This window comes from Hipposideros armiger, unplaced genomic scaffold, assembly GCF_001890085.2.
Source record: "Hipposideros armiger isolate ML-2016 unplaced genomic scaffold, ASM189008v1 scaffold_304, whole genome shotgun sequence".
Taxonomy (NCBI): Eukaryota; Metazoa; Chordata; class Mammalia; order Chiroptera; family Hipposideridae; genus Hipposideros; species Hipposideros armiger.
Genome location: NW_017731654.1, coordinates 410,387 through 433,408, shown reverse-complemented (window position 1 = coordinate 433,408; position 23,022 = coordinate 410,387). Strand labels below are relative to the sequence as shown.

The window sequence follows — 23,022 nt, the reverse complement described above, 5'->3', positions numbered from 1 at the left end:
GCCAGCTGACCCTTAACCAAAGGCAACCTGAAGCAAAACAATTATCTCTAGGAGTCAGTGGCTGAGGAGGCAGGAGGGGCTGGCAGGGCAGCCCAGGGCCTGCATATAGATCTGGTCCTGCTGGGGGCAGGGTTAAGGGGTCAGGGCGGCTAATGTTGTTTGAACCCAGGGAAATCAAGATCCAAAAAGCCAGCGTGGGGCAGTTTGGTCCTCACGAAGCCCATGTGGATGCCCAGATGACAGTGCAGGACTCGACAGGTCCAGGACAGGGCCTGGCACACAGTAGGTTTCAATGACTATCTGTTGCGTTAATGGTCTCACTAGAGAATCCATAAAGAATGTGTTATCAGGGTCACACCTCTGTCTCCATCCCCAGTCGGTAGCCCTTGTTCCCAAGCACATCCTGTCTGAATACAAGAAGCACCTAAGCAGCCTGTTGGCCAGGTCTGAGCACTGAACCACTCTCCCCATCACTCTGACCTCATAGACAGTGGCCAGGGTTATCTTTTAAGCTCACCATAGTTCTCACAGCTGGGCTTCTGTATGGCTTGGGGAACTCATTCCTTGCTAGGAGAGCTAAACCAGACACCCCTCTGCAGTCTTAGCTTCTGATCTGACACCTTTCTCCTTGAGCCCTGCCCCGTTCTTGATCTACATCAGCTCTCCTGGAGCCTTGCTACTAGGTCCACAGCCAGAGGCAGTTGTGTCCATGGATGCTGGGCTGTGCCTCCATCACCCACTGCCCCACCCTTGCCAGTGGTGGGGGGTGGTCTTCCGTGCTCTGACTTCTTCCTAACCTGGCCCCTCCTGCTCATGAAAAGGATGGCCTGGCCATCCACATGGTCGTGCAAATGTGCACAACCATATTTACTTTATAAAGGAACCTTTATAATTAGATTAAGCGGATCTGGGGCTTCTCATCTTACGATGAGGACAAACCTGAGTTTCAGACACTATCTAGCTGGGCCCCCTCAGCTGTTAACTCTGTTTGATAGCACTTTCTGTTGAAAATTCTTAGGGGTTCAATTTTGCTGTCTGAAGCCTCAGCTGACTCTCCCTTATGGTTGATTACTTCCTCCCGAGTTGTGTATTTGAATTGTAAGCTTATCTTCAGTGAGAATGTATTTATGGGAACTCTATACTTGAGTGGGTGGCACAGCTCTCAAGAGAGGTTTTGTATTTGCCTCTGCCAGCACCTCCAGGTGGCCTAGAGCCAGTTTTTATGCTTTCAGGACCACACAGATTGTATAAATTTGAACCTCAAAACTCATGCAAATGCAGGCCTGCAATTGCAAATTCTTAGGAAGATTTTTTTTTTTCTCCCACCTGAAGCTCAGGTCAAAACACACAAGTTTTCTTCTCCCTGAACTGGTAGGTGGTGTTTTCTTTTATCTAAAATTTTATTGATTTATACTTTGGTGAAATTGAATCTCACTTTATGCAGGTTTCAATCTAATTCCCTCTCCTGACTGGCCCCAAGCCTCCTTCTCTGTCCCATGTGGACACTAAAACCTCAGCCTGTGGCCACCAGGGCCCAGAGCTGCATAGCCCCTTCTCCAAATCGTATTTCACCACTGTAATGTTTAGCTCCCTCTGCGTCTCTGGAGCCAGGGATTTCCTTACTTTCTTGCCAGTTCAGTGATGCATTTAAAATAATGTTTGTTCCATTTTATCCAACATTTCTAGGTGTTTTATAGCTAGGAAACTTTCAGGTTATCTGGTCCACCCCATTGCTAGACATCTACGTCTGCCTCTGCACTTTACCAAATAGGCTGGAACCCAGAGAGGGCAAGTGAGCTGCCTGAGGCCACACAGCATGTTTGAGACATACCTAGGCCTAGGCCCCAGGCCTCCTGATCGGTTTCTCTCCTGTAGGGGACAAGGAAAGATGTGCCTCAGTTATGAACTCGTGCAACCTTTGGCAGACCCTAACCCCACTCCCCGCTACAACGAGCCTGTCCATGGAAGGTGGTAAGGAAGGGAGGGCACAGGTTCGGTCCCAAGTGGTTTGGACTAGAGCCACAGGCAGGGGGCAGACAGAGCTTAGGAGAGGCTGGCACACTCACACTTCCTGGAGCCTGGCTGCAGCTCCTCCACCCGGTACACAGACAGCCGGCCAACACCCCCGCACACGGAGCCTTTCTCCCCCTTGCATTCATGGTTACACTCCTCCGGCCTGACGCTCATCGCTGGGAGCCGGTTCCCACAGTAGCACTCAGCCCCGGCCTCCAAGCCGGCGTAGACGTAGGACCTGCAGGGAGAATGCGGCCTGGGGTAAGTCCCGCCCTGGGCCCAGGGCTAAGGCCAGGGTCCTAACCGCACTGAGGTCTGGATAAAAGAATGACAGCAGAGGAGAGGCAGCCTGAGGGCTGGGGGGTGTGAAGCTGAGCTTAGGTCGAGGAGGAGGCAGAGCCACAGCCATCGGCCCGTGGCTGGCCCTACGGGTCAGTCTCAACCAGACGTAAGGGTCATCTGCCTAAGCCTAGGGAAGGGTCATTCCTTTGTGATAAATTAATTGAGTCAGCCCCATTGGTCCCTCTTGTCAGCTCTGAGCTTTGTCCCCTTAGGTGCCATCCATGGTAACAGGTTACAACGGTTCTAAGACAGTGGGTGCTGGTAATTGGTTCTTAGTATGGGAGGCAAGGAGCTCTAATTGGTGGCACTTGCCAATTTTTGTGGTGTAAATACTCCCACCCTAGACGGTTTCAAGCTACCAATGGTTTAGTAATGGAATTATGACATTTCTAAACATGTAACTGTTTCCCCTCGTGAGCCAGCACGAGCTGCCACCATCCGGCACAGCACTGGTCCCAACTGCCCTCCGCATGTTACAGACAGGCCCTGCTGCAAGCCTCCCTCCCTCAAAGTCCGTGCCTCACCCACCTTTACCCAACCGTAATGCTGTAGGTCAAGGTAAAAATGGAACCTACATCGTATTGCATAGAATTTTAACTATGGAAAGAGGCCAACGTTTTCAAACTCCCATCTCAGTGGACCGAGGCATAAAAACCCAGATGGAAAACCCAGACACAAGCTCCTAGTCCTCGTCTGGCCTCTTGCTAGCTGTGTGACCCTGAACAGCACTTACCAACTCTGAGTCTCAGCTTCCTTAACTGTTAGGAGAATAAAATGAGATTGTGTCAGTCTCAGTTCTAGCTTTACCTAGATGGTAAAGCACACCTGAGCAGGGACCCTGTCCTTTTCTTCTCTGGCCTCAGTTCCTCCAGCTATAAAATGGGTATAATTAGTTGTGACCTAGCTGAAGGTGCAGATTTACATGACACAAGAAATGTGAAAGAATCTAATGTGATAGAAATAAATCGGGGTACCATCTGCTGATTCTGTTTTACCCATCTGCCGTGTGTGAGGATGTGTGTGCGCGCACACTTTCACATACGCGCGTGCACACAGAATGAATTGTGAGTGCTTTAATGGTAGGAACATTCCCTGGCATCTGACTAGTGTCTGCCAACTAATGGGGTGAGCTGATAGTATCAGAAAAAGCAAATCTTATTATAAACACAAGATAAAAATAAACTTTTCCTACAGAGCTAGAAAAGTCCCTAGAGAAATCTGGGATAAAGCCCTTTACTCTATTTTAAACATATATGTAAACTGGGGCCCAGGGAAGGAAAAGGACTTACACCTCAGTCACATGGTGAGTCCCTGGCACAGCTGGACTAGAACCCTGGTCTCCTGACACCGAGCCCAGAGCTTTTTCCATACACCTGCCATCTCATCAATAAACTTTCCTTCTTTTGGACATCTGGGACCTGATCAATGGAGCTCTAATTAATTATACTCTGACAGCCGACTGGCAGCCGAAGTATCACCTCCTTCTGGGGACTGTCTCTTGCCCTTATTTCCCGTGGAGTCCATGGTCCAGGGCCCCGCACTTACCGCTCAGCACAGGCATCCTGGCAGTGGGAGATGGTCATCTTTCTCAAGTCAAAAAACACGGCCCCCTTCAGAGTTCTCTCCTGGCCATCGTCACTGAAGCATCCAACATACGTGCCTATAGGCAGGGAGCACAGCAGAGACTCAGAGGCCCCAGAGAGAAACGGGTTCTAATCGTTTGCCCACCCTTAGGAGATGCCAAAGTAATACCCAGCCCTTCCTGGCCAAGGGTACCTCTTAGAGAAGCCCAGGGGACAAGGCTGCTGTCCAACCTACCCACAGTGCCTCTGAACACTTGCACCTTGTTCTGTCCCTGTCCCTTTTCTTAGTGAATGGCCCACTGTACCCCTAGACAACCTGCCAGGATTCTGGTGTTAGTCTGGGTACCACTTTCTCCTACCAACCCCAACTCAGCATCTCTGGCTGGTTTAATTACTTCCCCTGGCCCCTCCTCCTCCCCATCTTCCTAGGCTTGGAGAGGCAGGTTCTGTCATCTTGTGATGCAGAGGGAAGAAATTAATTGTGGAAACGCTGATCTTAGCTAATATGAAGATCTTGCAAACAGAAAGGGCTATTTAAAAAGCAAAAACCTGCCATTCCAGGAGAGAGCAAGCCCCCATCGCTGGAGGTGTGTAAGCAGTGTCTGTTGGTGTGTAAAAAAGCTATCCTGCGTGGGACTCAGTAGGACTGAGTGCTGAGCCCTCACCAGTACAGGCATCTCAGGCACATCCCTGGAAGTGGGCATTGGGGGACATGACTCCATGAAGCAGTAGCGGTGCTGATTCAACCATGCACATGCCAATGGGAGTAACGGCCCTGCTGTCACCCCGAGAGAGGGAGGTGTCTCCCAAAGATGCACAGACAAGTCAAGCACAAAGCAAGTGCATTAGGCATGTAAATGTCCCGGGCACCACAGCGTTTTGAGTGAACTGCGCATTGGGAGTTTGCAAACACACCGTCACATGGTCCTTAGCTGTGAATGCACACCCACAATAGCTGTGCCGAGATCTGGATCAGGGACCCGAGATAAAGACGTTGCACAGCTCCCCTAGCAGTCTGCACACAGCTCCTGGATGTCTGGAATGGCACCTGTACAGCACACTGAAGCCCTTGGAAAATAGGCTGTCTCTGGGAAGTAACACACCCAAGGCTTCCCCAAAGCCTGCCGGCTCCCACATGGCTCTGTGGTGAAGAGTGACCTCCTGGTCTACCAGTCTGGGGGCTCCCTGCCGGTGGGTGAGGCTTGTTTTTATTCCTGACAAGGACTTGACCAGAGCAGGAGCTCAGGTTGGGAGGAGCGGGTCTGCCAGGCTTCATTTCCAGGGCCCGAACTGGGGAGGGATTCTGTCTGCGAATGCCACACTTAATTCCACCTCTGACCTTGGCTAAATCACTGTAACATTATGTGCTCCGTTTCCTCAGCTGCCAAACAGATAAATGCTACCCCACTTGCCTCCCCCAGCCCCAGCGCATTTCTCCTGCCCCACGTTTGCACGTGTCCCTGCTCCCTCTCTTAGGTCCACTCTCTGCTTCCTACCTGTCCTTGATGGCTTATAATCCTGACCACTCCAGCCCATTACGGCCTCTCTTTTCTCTGGATTCTTACATTTTGTATCTGAAACACTTGTCACCCGAATCCTATCATTTACTGTTATTAGTCAAAATCTTTGATACCTGTTGGTCCTGTCTCTGCAACATGACTTAAGGCTGGTTAAGGGGCAGTGGCCACACCTTCACCTTACTGGTCAGGCGCAACGTCAACATCTACACCTACTTGTCCACAGCGAGTTACAGCCTCTAAAAATTACACTGATATCCTCTAAGGGTGCAAGGATAGGGTCCGAGAGGCCAGATGCAAGACGGGGATGGTCCTACTGACGACATCAATATGCGATTCCCAGGGCCCTAGTTTAGGAAAGGCAAAACAGAGGAAGGTGACCACGAAGGCCGATGACTGGGCTCTCCACCATGCCAGGAATGGCTGGAGGATCCGGAGACCTCCGATTGGAAAGCACTGGGGCCACAGAGGGAGCAACGGTCACCTTTAGTGTCTAACAAAGGGTCTTGGCCCCTTCCAGGCAATGAACCTCTTGGGAGCCCATCAGCACAAAGTGCTTGTCCATAGGCACACAATACACCCCTCCATTCGGGACCCCCAGGCCTCCCAGCCCTGCAAGCTTCTCTCTCTCTTTATGTAAAGTCTCAGAACTACCAAGAGCAGACTGGACCACTGCAGCATGCTTTCAGCCAGGTCAGCGAAGATAAATTGCTCTCCTTAGCCTACCTACTTAGGAAAAGAAAAGTAATATTTCAGAAATTTTTCATGTGTTGCTCAGCGAAGAAGAAATTCTATTACAGCTTTCAATTAAACATCTAAAACACAAGCTCAGGGGTTGTTAAACATTTATCACTGTTGGTGGGAAATTAACATAAAGGTTGTAAAGGTGCCTGGGCTCAAGACCCCTGAAAACTGAGACTGGCATGTGCACGTTTCTGGGGGTCGTGGGGTGAACAGCCTTTGGGAATGGGCTTACTTAGATTCAAATCTAGGCTCCACCACTATCTGGCTGTGTGGCTTGGCATGTGCAGCTTTCCTCCACCCCCCAAGTCTCAGCTCTCCCATCTGTAAAATGGGGCTAAGCTCCCATGAAATTCATGGGGTGGTGGTGAGAATTCCGTAACACACAGAAAGTGTCTAATGCAAGGCATGGCATATAGGACATGCTCAGTTGTGATTGTTTTTATTGTTAATATATCATTATTAATAATAAACATTTTAAAATTACTTTACTTCCCTGGGGCTCAAATATTTGAAATTAAATGAGATAGCAAATGTACATTTACACAGAACAATGCTTGGCACATAACAGGATGTTCAAACAAGTAACAGCTATTGTTATTCTGACCCCACACTCTACTAACCTGGGATCTGGTGTGAGGCTGGATCAGTAAATATCAGCTGAATAATTAACAATGAGAGAGAGAGAGGAAGAAATGGTTTTAAGCCGTCAGGCTTGGGTTCTTCAGAAAGCGATGAGTGGCTAACCAGTTAGCAGCTGGCCATTTGTTGCAGTGACCAGTCTGGATGGGAAGCTCACGCCTGGCTGGCCCCGTCTCAGTTTGCAGCAAGGGCCTGAGACACAGATGGCCCACCTCTCTGTCTGTGAGGAGGAGGTGAGCCCTTTCTTCTGGGAAAATTAACGAATGGCTTTTCTAACTCCCTGACAGAGGCGAGAATGTGCAGAAAGAAAAGGACTTCCGCGGGATAGGCTGGGACACATTCCGAGGCGGATTTATCACTTTCGGCTGAAATGGAGGCAATGCATTATTGTCTGTGACTCCACATCTGTTCATTTGCACATCAAAATGGACATGCTGTGAGACTATTAATGATGGCTTTGGAGATATTGGAATGTCTTTGGAAATTACTATCAATAAAAAACAAACTGGCTATGGAGAAGTTACTATTTTTTCCCCTAGTAAACTTACTGACATTTTATTCCATTATGGATGTTGTCCAAGGTATAATGAAATGCGCAGTGATTGATGGAACCTCCTGCAGCTCCCGCGGCTTGCAGAACCCCCTTTCAGGGGGATGGCGGGCTGCCCGCGCCGCAAAGAGACGCCCTCTTTGTCTGCAGCCCCAGCAGCTGTCCCGAGGGCTGGACTGTGAGCTACTCTCCACCGGGGAGGCCTGCCGGGCTGTGCAGGGCCCGCCGAGTCCCAAGAGGGAAAGGGGGCTCTGAGAGGATTTTCGGGTCAGTTCCCTACCTCTCCTCTCTTTCTCTGAAGATCTCCAGCCATGTGACACCGTAGCCTCTCGGAGTGCAAATTCTTCCTGAAATTTAAACTATTTAATAGCCTATGGGGGGCACTGACCATTCAGAATTGCCACCATTCATCACTAGACCTGTAACCTGATGTGCCTGCTGTACAGGGGGGCGTTAACTATTCACTTGCTGGGTCATGGGGAGGTTGGGGGGGGTCACCGAGGAGGGCAGCCAGAGTGTAGAGGGCACCCCAAGGTCTCAGAGCAGTAACTATTCCAGTATTTTAACAAATGATAAGATCATACTGGTGCATAACGGTTGGCCCTCAGTCCTGTTTATCTAACCACAGTCCTTCAGCCTTCACTGAAGCCCCTTGCATCACTTTTTTAAGTCACCAGAGATGACTTAAAATAAAGGTGTACCCACTGATTCTCCTGGACATACATACTTTACATGCACAGGGCTATCATTAGGTTACCCTGAGCCCTCCTCTCTGCTGGCCAGTCATCCTGAAGTCAGGTTATAAAGAACTAGTCACGTCTGTCTAACGAGCCCAAAGTCCTTTGCACGCACCTCCATCATGCCTCAGTCATGGTGTGTGGTAATCATTTGGGTACATGTCTGTTTCTGCCACCAGACTGTCATCCTCAAGTGCACAGTGAATAGCATACATGGAGACTCAGACATGGATCCTCAGTAAGTATTAAGGACTGCGAGCAATAAGGAAAAGAATTGAGGCTCACAGAGGCAATAACTGGCAATACCAAGAGAAGAATGCAGGTCTGTTTTCAAAACTTGTTCTCTCTCTATGGCTTCTTCTTAAGAAATCCATGTTGACCATCTCAGTCATTTACACTTTAGTCTAAATGAGTTGCATGGCTGCAACCTACATAGAGGCCCAGATTCTGAGTGTGTTGAGGAGAGTTTACAGAAATCACACCTGCATAAAAAGGGCTGCAGAATCAGCTCCTCCTCGCTCCCTCATTTCTTACATGAAAGCCTTGCTGTGGAATCCCATAGCGTGGGCTTTGACCTAGATGATTTCAGAAGAAACTTCTATGCAGCCAAGAATGCACAGTCCTTCGGTTTACATTTTACTGGGCTACTAGACTCACCTGCCTAGGGAGAGGGAAGCTTGGGCTCCTTTCTCTGGAACCTCCTCATTATCCTCAGACTAAAGCCAAATTCCTCGGCCCGGCCCTCATATCCTTCCCTGATCGAAGCCGGAGCTAAGATTCGAACCAGGGTCTGTCTGAACCCAAAGCCCAAGCTTTAAGATGAGCTTCTTGCCTCATCTCTTTTGATATCCTGCCACTGAGTGCTCTATCTATGTTCCAACCACACTTTTTGTAGTTACGAGAGCAAGTCCCCCTGTGATTTAGGGTACAGGACCAAAGGGGTGGTGACAGGTGTGCTGAGATGCTTACTGAGCTCAGGCACTACCCAACAGCTTCCCGGGTGCTCATCCCAAGCAGGCTCCGTTACTGGGCCCTGCACAGTCAGTATCACTCAATGCAAAGAGCCCCGCCCTGGAGCCAGGCTGTCCGATGTTGGGATCTCAGCAGTGTGACTATGGTGGGTCTGGCTGGTGCCCCGCCCATGTCCCCCAGGCCGCCCTGCTTCCAGGCTACACCCTGACATGTGTGCTGTACCCTCACTCCAAGTTCCCATCTGCTCTATCACATACCCTTCATGGGCTGTCTTCTCTTCCCTGTCTCACTCCCCACTCCCTAGCAGTGCTCCTGGGATCGCATTCTCAATATACCACGTGCACAGGAATCCTGGTTTCAGGGTTTGCTTCTAGGAACCCAAACCAAGAGAATAATCCTGCGAATTTACTTAACTTCTCTATGCCTTAGTTTCTTCATCTGGAAAACTGGAACATAATAATAGTGCCTGTAAATTGCACATTTACAGCTACCTAGTAAATGCTATATGAGTTAGCTATTTTTATTAAATCATAATAGCTGCCAGTTACTGAATGCCAAGTAATACACTCGGTCCTCTAGCCCGGGAGGTGTCAGCTTAGGTGTGCATCAAACTTACCTGGAGAATGTGTTTGCACAGACTGTGGCCCCTTCCCCAGAGCTCAGGATCACCAGTCTTAGAGGACCTGGGAATCTGCACTTACAACAAGCTCCCTGGTAATGCTGAAGCCGCAGGTCTAGGACCCTGCTTTGTGAACCACTGCTCTATATCATCACATTTAATCCTCACAGTAACCCTTGGGTAGGTATCCCTACCTCCATTTCAGAGGGACCCGGAGAAATTAAATGACATGTCCAAGGTCACCCAACAAGTTTGTGGCTAAGCCAAGAGTCAAGCCCAGGACTGTCTGAACCCAAAGCCTAGGCTCTAAGTGACCTGCTCACACATTGTGGCCTTGAGTCATATGGACGTCTGGCTGGTGAGTGAGCAAAGCTCCGAAGGGCTTCCCATCGCAGGCCCTTTCTGTGTTCTGCACAGCAGAAGGGAAGAACCCATCGGAAGGCCATGGGCCTGCAGTGCCTACATCTCAGGCTGCCGCAAGGGCCAGAGAAAGGGGCCACCGATCCTGTGACCCCAGCAGGGCTCCTGGGAGCAGCTCCCACACATGCCAGGGGAACCAGGGCTGAGCACCTACCTCGGCTGCTGGCGGCTGGCCGTGGGGCTTCGGGGCCCAGGACAGGTGGCCCCTGGGGGTCCCCCATGAAGTGGTGGAACCAGCGGCGCCGCAGCTGGCGCAGCTCCGAGTTGCGGCTCCGGAGCCAGTGGGGTCCAGGCCGGGGCCGGGCCAGGGGGCTCCGCAGCACGTCCACATCAAGCAGCAGCTCCGGGCTGACATGGGGGTCCTGCAGGGCTCTGCTGTCCAGCAGGCCCACGCCCAGTGCCATGGCGGCCACAGGTAAGGCCTGCAGGGGGCCAGGTGCCCGGGGACCCTGTGGCAGGGCCACTCGGGCCCGCTGCAGCAGCAGCAGGCTGCCGGTCATCAAGTAGGCGGCCGTGAGGAAGAGCAGCAGGAACTGTGTTCGGCGGAGAAACTTCTGGAGTCGGAAGAAAGGTTTGGCCATGCCCCTGAGCAGCAGGGCTCCTCGCTGGCGCCTGGGACGGCTCCTAGCACCTGGGCGGGAGGGAGGCCGGGGCCTCCGGAGGCGTCATCTCCACATCCTGGCACCAGCCTGTGCTCCCTGCAGTTACCGTTCCTCCTGCCCCGTTTCCGGCAGGTGCTCAAATGGCACCATCACTTATTTCCAGCCACCGAGCTCTGCAGCTGCAGCTTCTGCCCAAGTGTCACAACCTTTGCCATCCCTGAGCTCTACCAACCCTCATGTCCAGGCTCAGAAATCTGGAAAAGCAGAAAAAGAGCGCTTAGATGCAACAGGAGGGTTCACCATGCCCACTGCTCCAGGGTCAGGAGCCCCACACTGCTGGGCTCTATTTACCAAAGGGGCCGGCTGTGTTACAACAACACTGGACAGAGCTGGGTTCAAATCTGAGCTCTGCACTGGCTGGCTGTGTGACATCAGGCAAGTTATTTAACTTTCCGGGGCCTCGGCTTCCTCACCTATACAATGGGAATAACACTGTCCCCTGAGCAGTAGTAAAGATCCAATAACAACAGCAACATAGGAGAGGAAGAGGAGCAGCAGCTATGTACTGAATCCCTACTATGTGTTAGGCACTCAGCTAAACGCTTTATGTATTATCTCATTTAATCCTCACGCCAATCTAGTGAGGTAGATGCTGTAATATCCCCATTTGACAGATGCAGCAAGTGTGGTAAAAGGAGGCCAAGCAACTTTCCCAATGTCACACAGTTGGTAAGTAGAGAAGCCACAGTTTGGAGCAGTCTGTGTTCAGAGGCTGTACTCTGAACTACTACACAGCCCAGCCTACAATGAGACCCCACCACATACATACAAGTGCACCGAGCCCAAGGCAGGTTTACACAGTAGGTGCTCAATACATGCACGCGATCTGCTAACTCCCAGGGGTGCACTGGGACTGCAAGCTGTGTTTTGGAAATTGCTTCTGCAGAGGCTGGTGGGCTTTCACACAGGAGAGGGTGTGGGGGAGGGAGAGGGCTTGCATAGCCTCTCCAGGCTTCCTGAAGCCTACGGGTCAAAGGAACAGGGCAGCGCTGGGCCTTGCGCCTGCAGCACCTGCAGACGGAGGCTGGGGCACCTTGTGTGGAGAGGGCAGGAGGGCTCTCCCAGCAGCCCTCCACGCCACAGGACGCAGCTCTCATGCAGAGCTTTGGTTTCCACTGGCGGTGCCTCTGAAGTGTGCAGTTAGGGGTTGGCAGAGGGCTCTGCAGCTGCCTCGAGCTGGGCTGCTGCATGAGGAAGGCCCTCAGCACAAAGGCAGGCTTGTCCCAAGAAGAAAGGCTGTGAGGAGCGTGACTAAGCCGCGGCCCGTAACTAACATGGCCCGGGACAGCCCCTCAATGGCTGCTCTGTGCGCTGGGGACAACCGGCGGGGTGTGAGAGGAAAGACAATGTTTGGGCTCTTGTGCCCTGGCATTCCAGAGGTGAAGAGCCAGAGGGGCCCAGGCCAGCACGCCCCGTTCTGATTCAATGCTGAGAGCTGCCAGGTTCTGAGGCTTCTGGGAGAGGGCAGGCATCTGGGAGTGTGGGGCGGCTGGTCCTTTAGGCCGGAGTGCAGCGGGGGTTGGGGGTGGCAGGCTGAGTAATCAGCAAATTGAGGGGGAATTAAACTCTGAGTCAGAAGCCATTTCAGAGGGGCCTCCAGAGCTTTTCTTTTCTCTCTAAGCTGGTGGGTGCCAGGCCCACCCCAGCCAACCTTGTCAGGTTTGTAAAACCACAGAGAAAATCCCAAAAAATCCTGACTGATCTCCCTGACTTCAGCTTTGGTCCCTCCAATCCATCCTCCACAGGGCTGCCAGGGTGATCCTCCTAGCACACAAATCTGATCACAGCACTCCCCTGCTTAAAACCCCTTTCAGTAGCTCCCGGTGGCTTTCAGGATAAACTCCAAGCTCCTTAACATCACACACAGGCCCTTTCATGATCCAGCCCATCCAGCTCCTCTCTTGCCAGGCCCTTTCCTTTGGCTTTCCCATGATGCATGTGTGCGTACACGTGTACGTACACACACACACACACACACACACACACACACACACACACACACACCCCATGGTCCAGCACACCCACCACAGCACACCTGCCTTGGTGCCTTTACATGCACTGCCTTTTATGTCTTTTCATCCCTCTTTGCCTGGTGAATTCCTGTGCTTCCTCCAAGGTTCAGCCCAGGTGTCACTTCCTCTTTCGTAGCTTTCCCTGACCACCCCCCACACAGTGGTATAGATTCCACTGTCTTCCCACAGCCCTCAGTCCGTGCTGACCCCTATCCCAGCACTCACGACCTGGGATGATTTTAATTGTCCATCTATCTGCCAATCATCATCACAGGACTATGACCAACTCAAGGCTAACGGCCATACCCTATTCATTTTGGTGACTCTTGCCCCCAGCATGAGGCATGGCCGTGCAGGGGCTCAGAGGTCTTTGTTTCGGAATACATTTTTTAAACGAATGAGAAGAGAAATTGATAGGCATAGCCTTATAACAGAATCCTGTTCCTGTGGGGCCTTAGGGTAATGAAATCTCAAGTTCCACTTAAGCAGAGCTGTGGGAGCTTAGTCTGAAACGTGGAAGACAGGCAGCAATGCATGAGCACACTGAAAGGCTGCAGCTTCACACACACTCAGCCGAGGGCTTTCAGGCACAGGGAAGTTAGCAAGGTGCCTGGGCTTTATATGTTATCCTGTCTCTGTGGTAATTCCACAAAGAGGGGTTTCTAGGTCTGCTCACAAAGGGCTCTGGTTACAAGACTGGGGTTCGATCGGCAAAAGGTCCTATCGAATTAAAATATAAGGGGAGAAGGAAGGACTCCTGCTATGGAGAAACAAGGTTCTGATGAGACAGAGCAGAAATGTGGGCAATGGATTAAGAGTTCTGAGTTTTGAAGGCAAGATGAGGTCTGGATCCCACGCATATTTTATATACAGGATTTGGACACGTGCTACAAGTAAGGGTGGGGCACAGTCAGCGGGGCACTGTCAGGGCTAGAATTAGGGTTCTACTATCACGCCCAGGTTCCCCAAGGCCTTCCAAAGTCCTCTATGGAGCTCCGCCTTCCCAGAGGGGCCACCCCTGGTCTGGGTGGGGTGGGCACTGGGCGTGGAGGCAGAGGACAGAGTTCAATGATCCAGGTCTCCTATAGAGCAGGCAGTCACCCCAAACTTTTAAAATCACAAAGCTATTCTCAGCCCAAAATAGTTGCATGAGCTGCATGCCCCAAACATTAGGAACTCACCCCGCTGCCCTGAACTGACACACTTCCCCACCAATATTGTGTTTGCCAATCATCCCCCTGCCTCTGTCATGCCCACCTCTCCACACAGCTGGGAGCCCCTCCAGGGCACAGATCACATACGATTTATTGCCATGTCCCCAGGTCCCAGTCACAGCCAGCGAGGCAGTCACGGTAATTGTTCGTTGAGTGACAGAACCTGAAAGAGGCCTGGGGGTGGGCCGGGTGATGGGGAGCGTCTGCACAAGGGCTCACAGCCGAGTCGTGAGGTCAGTCGCACCGGGGAACTCGCCAACACCCGGGGGGGATATCTAGCCGCTGCCTGCCTGCACTGGGCCTGGGAGCCCATCAGCTGTGCCCCCTGGAGCCCTCCATTAAACCAAATCCACCTTGGGCAAATGGCTGCGCAGGGTACAGCCTCAGGCTCTTCATCTGCTAAATGAAGGTAAATCGACATCGTTGTGGGGTCGAGTCAGGGAATGAAACTCCTGTTACCTAAAGACTGGCAAATATATTATGAATGCAAAGAGGCAAAAAAGGAAACACTGGCGGAGAGGCCTGCAGTGGCTGTGCCATGGGTGAAACCAGTTACCCTCACCTCCTCTTAGCCCCCCACTCCCTCTGGGGTGGGCCGAGTATCCCATTCTCTACTTGAAGCTGGTCCCATGCTAAGATGGCTGTTAGCAATTGCCTTCTTTTCCCATGCCTCCATGTATGAAGCACTTGCAGTGTTAATCGATAGGCTAGGCCGGGTTGGGTACTTTACCTGCACCATCTCATTCACTCCATGCATCCCACAGAGGCAAGTGCCCTGACTAGCCCCACTTGAGAGTCGAGGTCGCTAAAGCTCTGCTGGGTGAAGTGCATTGCCCAAGGTCACACACACCAGGGCCTGCATTCAGACCCAGGCCACCTGCTCCAGAGCCCACCCCATGCCCACTCACCTTCCGGCTCTCTTCCCACCCCACACCAGCTCAGGCTTCACACAAGGCAAGATTTATTCTTGAAAGGAGTTTAGTGTGCCTCCGTCAGCATCTTTTTGAAAACATGCCAGGCCAAAGCTCCCGGAGATGGTGCTATACAAGGGCACCCCCGAGCCAAACCTTCCAGACACTGGCATGGGGGAAGTGTTCCGGCCTCCAGGGGCCCTCCCCTTCTGGAAACCCGGATCATTTCCCCCTAAGCCATGCGTCCCATGTGGCACCTCGCTTCTGGAAGCCATGCAAAGTGCTTCAGGGGAACATGGCGGGGCTCCATCCCTGCCTGAGGCTCAGGCCTTGTTGGGAGGGGATGGTCAGGGCTGAATACAGAGTCTCAGGCTGGACAAAGCGGGACAAACTCTGTCCTGCCCAGCAGCCTTCTAGAGGCCCAAGTGTAACCCCAGAGAATGGCAGGGCTTGAGGGAGGGAGAGCCTGCAGTCCCTCTCAGGAATGAGGAGAATAATAGGACAAAGGGGCTTCTGGGGGACAAAGGGAGGGGTCAGACAACAGGAGCCCTCTTCTGCTGCTTTGTTGTCATATGGGCCCCATAGAGCAGCAGATGATGAGTAAGGAGGGGCGGGGAGCTGGGCAGATGGCACTTGCCTCTCAGCTAGGCTGGGGGATACAAGGGACTGAGCAGGTGAGGGGTGGCAGCGGCAGGGAGAAGAGAGGAGACAAGGCAGTCCCGGGGATCCTGGGGGCTGGAAAAGGCGCTCAGAGCCCGCAGAGGCCTGACCAGCGGCCACTGGTGTTCAGTCATATAACTCTGCCTCCCCAGCAGCCCCTGGCCAGAGAGGATCAACAGTGGCAGGTGAGGGGAGGATGACTCCAGACATCCCCAGAAGCATCTGAGCCACTGTGGCCACTGCAGTGGGGTCTGTGACCCTCTGGAGATTTACAGCCAGGAACTCTTATTGGGGTGGGAGCCATAAAGACCAAGGAACAGGGCCCAGCATGTCACTCCCTAGACGGGGTGACGGGCACTCAGAGCCCCAGCCTCCAGGACTAGCAGCCAAGGGGGTCTCCGTGTAGTGACCACGGCAAGGCCACACGAGGGAAACTCCAGCAGAGCTCGGCACTCTGAGTTACCCCTCCCCATCTTTTCCCACCCAGCAATGCCTGCCTCTGCCCTGCTCAGGCTCAGTGCCTGTCATCTGAGCGATTCCGGCCTCCAATAAACAGGCTGGCCCCTCCCAGTAGCCTAAGAAAGTGATTTTTCCAACACTAAGAACTAATGCTGCAGCCTGCAATGGCTCCCCGGTTCTCAGTCGGCCAAGTTCACACTCCTCTGCCTGGCATTCGGTAACCCTTCTTGGTTCAGTCCCCCAGCCCCTTCCTTCCACTCCTCCTTGCAGGATGCAGTCTCCCAATCACAGTGTCCCCTGGCCACCACGAGGTGCTTTGTGTCCCCTCACACATGCTCTTTCATGCCTGTGCCCCATCTCATGGCTCTGAAATGCTCTGTGGCCATCACCAGAGTGGCATCAGTTCTAATGCCACTTCTTCCGTGATGCCTTCCTGATCCCTGGAACACAGTCGCTCCCCAGCGCTAGACGGTGTGATGCTCTATGAACTGCACCTGGGTGATGAACTGTGTCCTGGTCCTGCTACGCTACCTATTTCTCCTGCTGGTTTGTGAGCCACAGGCACCCAGAAAATCTGTGCCTGCTGGCCACCCTCCAGTGCTCAGGGCCATGCCACCCTCATTCTGGGGGTTCCAGGCCTCTGGGTCTTAGAAAGAGAGCAAAGGACTCGCTAAATATAAATCTGCTGAGCCCTTGGGTGGGACAAGGTCTGGAAAATAGGAATGGGGTGGGGGGGGTCCCTGACTTTGAAAGGCAAAGCTTTGCTCTTCTAACTTCAGAACTTAAGTGAAAAGGTCCAAAGTAAGAAATGTTGCTAAAAGTATAAAACATGATAGCAAGGTAAAAACTCCATTCAATGCGAAGGAAGGTGGGTGGGTGGGGGGGATTCCTCCATCAAACCCACTGCTGAAGTTAATGTAAATAAGAATACATTTTCCTATGCAACATTAGCGATTGCAAGGTACTTTCACACACTATCAAGTGTGTTGAATGAATGAACAGATCGACAAAGGAATGAGTGATCTTCCCATAAACTTGTGAAGTCAAAATCACTATCATCCTCATTTTATAGGTGCAAAATTTGAGACTGAAAAGCGGGCCAATTAATTTGACCAATGACAAACAGCTATTGCTAGACTTAAGTCAAGTTTTCTGTTTCCAAGTCTGTAGTATCATCTACCATGTTACACGGTCTTCATCTGTTCAGCACCAGAGCTGTAGGTTCTTCCAGGTACCGTGCTAGGGGCGGGGCCTGCAAAGAAAGACAGGACCCCATTGTGGGGGCTGGCGTTTTCCCTTTTTGGTCCGTTGATATGGAGCCCAACCCACCTTTCAAAGAGCTGATCACAACCGCTTCTGGGCAATCTCTGGGCCACCTCTTCTATAGAACCCTATTTTGTTCATATGTTTCTACCAGCCAGTGGCGCATTCTTGAGGGCTGTCCAGATCCCACTGAAGGATTTGGATAAATCTGGGCAATAGAGTGAACTACCCTGCAGAAGTCAGCCCGGCCCTTCTCTGGCTCTCTGCCTGCTGTGCCTGCATTCACTGAGATGAGCGACTCATGCTACGGGAGGTGACCCAAGGCACCTTTGGCATTCCTGTCATCAGAACCCTCTTGGTCCCCTCATGCCAAGGCAGCCACCCTCTAGAAGGGGGCTCACATCCCCAAACGGTTTCCAGCAGCAAGAGAAGAGAAGCAAAGTGGAGGGGAGAGGCCTTAACCGCCTCCAATAGATGCACTGCATTTTATAGCTCACAAAATTAATCTAACCCATTCTTCCCCAGACTTCTCACATCCACACCGGGAGGCAGAGTTCCTCCCTAATGACGTTCTCCAAAAGCAGCACACTTCAGATGAGTTTGCAGACACTATGTCAACATGGATTATTAAAGCCACAATGAGGAGGGATTAGAAGAAACAGTGTGAAAACAACACTGAGACCCAAGGAGAAGGTAGTCGAAGGCCATGTTCATGTACTCCCGCCCCAGAGGAGCAGGGCCTGCCTCCAGACCAGCTCTGCCCCTGCTGGTGGGTTTGATTATCTTATACGTAAAGACCCTGAAGGCCTAAACACTGAGTTGCCCCCAAGTCCTTGGCCTTGACCTCACTGTAGCTCCAGAGAGTTAGGGGAGCTGGTCTCACCAAGGCTGACCAAATCTGAGCCAGGTGGGAGTACAAGCCGGGCGTGCCTACAGAGAAGCACTCCTTCCCTAAATGCCCTGCTCAGACATGATTTAATCTGGCCTGGAGCCTCCTCAGGCGACTCTACAGGGAACCATCTCTGCAGCTCACTCTCCAGTGCTAGGCCTTAGCTGGCCCGGCTGGAGGCTCAGGCTTTAGCAGCCAACCAACTGGTGGCCCAAAATATCCACTTCTGCCTCGTTAGGCAGACAGGAGGCCAAGGACGGTGGTCTGGCCTGCCTGCTCCAGGCTTCTTTTCACTTCTAGTCAGACACACTGCAGGTCACAGAACAGCACCCCACAGGTCTCTAACGCCCACTGCAAACCCCAAATAAGTCATTCTTCCTTCCCGAGGAGCTGTGGAAATGGTCCTGTTAAGGATAGGAGGATGCAGCCGCCGGTAAGGACCAGAGGGTTCCTCTGGGGAAGATGAAGCTGCCAGGTTCAGCGCACCAGCACACCAGCCCAGCTACCCTGCTCACTAAGCTTCCTTGAGCGAGTGTGCTTGAGAGACAAACACACCCTCCTGGAGACCAACACAGCTGCTCCTCATAGAACCCTTGGGCTCTGGTGGCCCATGGATGCATCTTCTCCCCAGGACTTCTGAGGGCCAAGCTAAGTGTCCATGAGAGGCATACTTGAGAGAGTCTCCCCCTTGTCCTCTCTCCAGCACCTGCAAGCATCAGGCAGGGGCTGCCACAGACAGGGCAGGACCAGCCAGCTTTCCATCACTTCTGTTCCACTCGCCACCAGCTCTTATTTCCTGTGCTTGATAACTTAGGCAATTCAGAGAAGAAAAGAAAAGGCCCCCATCTACTGATCCCAGCCCCGGGAGTGAGTCCCAACCTGGGACGACCCAAGTGCTTCCAGTGACAAGAGGGACCGCATGAGGGACGATGCTATCTAATGTTAGAAAAGTGCAGTGGAATTCCGAGTTTGTCCATCTTGGGAGCAGCTGGGGACCGGGTGCGTGTGGGCAGCAGCTGGATCCCAGGGCAGGGCTGCTGGGGCTGGAACCCTTACATCCAGCCTTCCCAAGGCTCAGCGAGGGAACATAGGTCCCCTTTCTGTCCCCACCTTCCCAGGAGCAAGCCAGAACCGAGCAGGCATCTTCCGAGGACACATGCTCAGGAAAAGACAACCGCGAGGTTACCCAGAGTCAGGGACTCCCGGGGGCGTCTCGCTACAAAAGAAAAACGCAATTAGCAGCCTCCAGTCCTGAGCTTCCGTCCACACCTGGGAAGATGCAAAGCTCTACTCGGGGTGGATTTCCAGACAAAATACATACGTTTCTGTTTTGCCTCTGCCTCTGTTCAAGTTCACCAAGAGCCGGGGGAAATCCTCCGCTGACCGGAAGCCTGGCTTGGTAGCGGAACGAGAAGGCACTGCTGCTGGGTAAACGTCTCCTCCTAGGAGAGGCAGTGCGCACCCCAAATCGTATTCTCGCCCCCATCCCCGGGACCCGATCCGCGGCTCCCTCTGGGGAAACGGACGGTCTCTCAGGATTCCTGGAGTGGGATTCAGCTTCGGCAACTGCCTTGCGCACCGCGCCCCAGCCCAACCATTCCAGAGCGCTCCCCGCCACGCGCACACACTCACACTCCTTGCACCCCTAAAAGGCGCCCCCCGCCAGCCCGCCCGGAAGCCAGGGCAGGTGCAGCCCCGCGGCACTCCCGGCCGCGTCTACACAAACTTGTTTGCCCGCGGCCGGCCGGGGAAAACCCTGCCCGCAGCCCGCGCGCAGGTCCCGGTTGAGGTACCTGGGGGGCAGGACTCACCTGCGATGACGGCCGGCTGGGGCGCCCGCTCCGGCGGCCACGCGCCCGCCTCCCCCGGGCGCCAAGCCCGCAGCCCCGCAGTGCCCGGAGCTGAGCGCCCCTGGCGCCCTCACGCCCCTGGGCGGCCCGCGGAGAGCGGCCCGACGCGGCCCGGGCACAGAACGCCGCCGCCGGGCTCCCCGGAGCTGCGGACGTCCGGGCTGAGCCGAGGCAGCAGAGCGAGCGGGCGCAGAGCGGGTGCAGAGCGGGCGGCCGGCAGCGGGCGGGCGGGCGGGCGAGCGGGCGCCGGGCTCTGCACATGCTCACTCGCGCGGCCCGAGGACAGCGGCCGGCCGCCGCCGGGTCCTAAAGGCGCCCGCGCCGCCGCCCGGCCGCCGCCCGAGGGAGGGGTCACGGCTTGCGGAGCGGGGACCCACACCCTGCCCTGGCCCTCCAGACCAGCGCACTGCGTGCAGTCACTCGCCGCCGGGCAAGGACGCTGACATCCACTCTCATACACACACTCATACGCGCACACTCACAGCCTCACTAGCTGTAATACACACCAGGAGAATGCATGGGTGCTCACACCCAGACACATGTAGACACAAACACTGGGCATTGACACACAGGGGAGCACACCACCACACTCACTCAGGGACAGACTCACACTGTCTGATACAAACACACTGAGTCGCTGCTTCACAGACACACCGACGCCCACACTCTTGCACACACTGGGCTCTGTCCCCCTCACTCAGAAACAACCTGGGACACTGTGACAGGCACACATATGCACACTGCCACACAGTTTGTAGCACTCTGATACCAACACGCAAAGTCAAACACACTTGGATTACTGTCCCGTGCAGAGCTAGACACTGACACCTATGTCCTTATACACACACACACTTCTGAGATAGTCACACATGGTATCACTACCCCACAAACAAAGACGGTGACACTGGCTCCCACGCCTACACACTCAGGGCTCTGCCACCAGCTACTACACTCCTCTGCACCAACACACAGTGACAGACCCATGCCTCGATATAGTCGCCCACAGAAGCAGTGTCACATATCAGAGTCCACTAACAGACAGACTCATATAGAGAGTCATACTGGGCATGGCCCACAGGCATGGGTGCATGTGCACTTGCAAACACACATGCACAAACGCGCGCGCGCGCACGCGCACACACACACACACACACACACACACACTAAGGCAGACAAGTGCTGATACAAGACACACAGGCATACAACCACACCGCTATACACAATCCCTTTCTTTAAAGATGGATCCAGCCCTAAGGACACCCCCTCCACGCCCCAGCCCTGCTCCTCAGAAATTCCCAAGTCACAGTGTCATCCCTGTCCTGCCAGGTGCTTCAGTGGGACCTGTCCTCACCCAAGGCTGGCTACGAAGACGCTTCTGGAGGTTGAGGACCAGCAGAGAGGCTGCAGAAACAGGTGGTGGTGGCGTGGCTCTAACCCTGTCTTCCTGAAAAAGGAGTTTCATGCCTCTGATTCCCACTAGGGGCAGAGCTGCTTGGCAAAGCTCAGATGAGTCTTTCAACAGGTGCGGGTTGGCAAGGAGAGGATTAGCCTAGGGACCAGTCCGAGTTCAGGTTTACGAAGGTCAGTCAAGTGGCACCCAGAGAGGAAAGGGACTTGCTTTCGTGCGCACAGCTAGTCAGGCCAAGCACGAAAATGAGATCAGTCAACTCCCTTGGGATGAAGGTTTGGAGCTCTGGAATTAGAGGGCACAGGGAGTCAGAAACACATCCTGTGCTGTCCCAGCATTCCTGGCTTGCAGAAAATCCCCCATTACTCGTCCTTCTCAGAATGTGAATGTATGTATTCTATTATTATTATCAACAACAATAATTTACTGCTAATTTTTACAGCGCATTTGGATTTTCAAAGCCCTCAGGACCAGCTACACAACTTGCAGAGCCCAGTGCAAAATGAAAACGTGGACCCCTTCTTCAAGAATTATTAAGAATTGCAAGAGACAAGAGCAGAACATTAAACCAAGTGTAGAGCCCTTCTGAACACAGGGCCCTGTGCCTTGCACAGGTCTCATGCCAATGAAGCTGGTCCTGGCTCTCATGCCCACTGCCTCACTTCAAACTCACAATAGGTAGTGGGTGCCTTCATGGGCCCATTTTACAGATGAAGCTCTTGAGGCCCAAAAGTGGATGAATGCCTCAGGCTCACAGCAAGTAGCGCCCAGGGGGACTCAAGACCAGCTCCTCTGGGAGGACTGGCACTGCTCTGCAGCTGCCACTTGGTACAGAGGACTCCAATCGAGGAGTTGAAGTAGCTGCCACCAGGGAGGAGAGTTGTCTTGAGGAAAGAGAAGAAAAGGCTGCAGGGCATCTGTGCCATTTCTGTGCCTGATGCCACACTGCACCTGCTTTGCAAAGCCCTCCAGGGGTACAGCACACGGCTTCTGAGTGGAGACAGATAGGAGCACGTGCTGACTCTGGGGAGAGATGTTGAGAAAGAAGGCATATAAAGGAATCCAGGAAGTAGTTGAGAAGGACTTGGGACAGGCAGCTGGGGCCTGCAGTGTTCGAGTGGCCAGGAGTATTTGAGTCGGGACGAGGCCCTCCTCTGTAGCAATGGTGACAGATAATAAGGTATGAGAAGGCCCCCTGAACTAGGCCTGATAACAGTCACCCCCAACCCCAGTCCAACTCTGCCTCACAGCTCTTCTCTCTACATAGCTGAGACTGTTTGATAGGCATTTGCATATTGTCTCTGTCTATATCCCAGAAGACATTGTGAGAAGATAGCCTAATATTACGGTGTCTTTCATGGTGATTCCATGATGGTGCTGACACATGCCCAGTTACTGCTGAGGTGTGCACTCCCTCCTACCTCCCCTGCAAGTCTGGAACTAGGTAGGGATCAGAACAGTCTGACCCCACTTCAATTCCATCTCTGTTTTCGGCTTTTGACCCCAACTGCTCCTTTCTCTGTGGCTCCCAATTATTTACATTGCTTCCTAACTTCAT

The 23,022-nt window shown here is 53.1% G+C and overlaps 1 protein-coding gene across 5 annotated transcripts in view; it reads right to left on the bottom strand.

The window, feature by feature from the left end:
• Nucleotides 1–21,465, bottom strand: part of WSCD1 (WSC domain sialate O sulfotransferase 1) — a 47,318-nt gene extending 25,853 nt beyond the window's left edge. Inside the window, exons 1-4 of one of the 5 annotated variants that reach the window (XM_019659868.1) lie at nucleotides 21,408–21,465; nucleotides 10,291–10,992; nucleotides 3,901–4,015; nucleotides 2,067–2,251 (exon numbers count right to left, since the gene is read on the bottom strand). In XM_019659868.1, coding sequence (XP_019515413.1) covers nucleotides 2,067–2,251; nucleotides 3,901–4,015; nucleotides 10,291–10,717 — 727 coding nt within the window. In that variant the 5' untranslated portion in view covers nucleotides 10,718–10,992; nucleotides 21,408–21,465. Of the gene's footprint in view, nucleotides 1–2,066; nucleotides 2,252–3,900; nucleotides 4,016–10,290; nucleotides 10,993–14,932; nucleotides 15,103–17,234; nucleotides 17,257–19,527; nucleotides 19,805–20,017; nucleotides 20,291–21,407 lie in introns of those variants that run through there. The other 4 variants (XM_019659865.1, XM_019659866.1, XM_019659869.1 and 1 more) reach the window with 4 other exon arrangements.
• Between the last annotated feature and the right edge of the window lie 1,557 nt (nucleotides 21,466–23,022).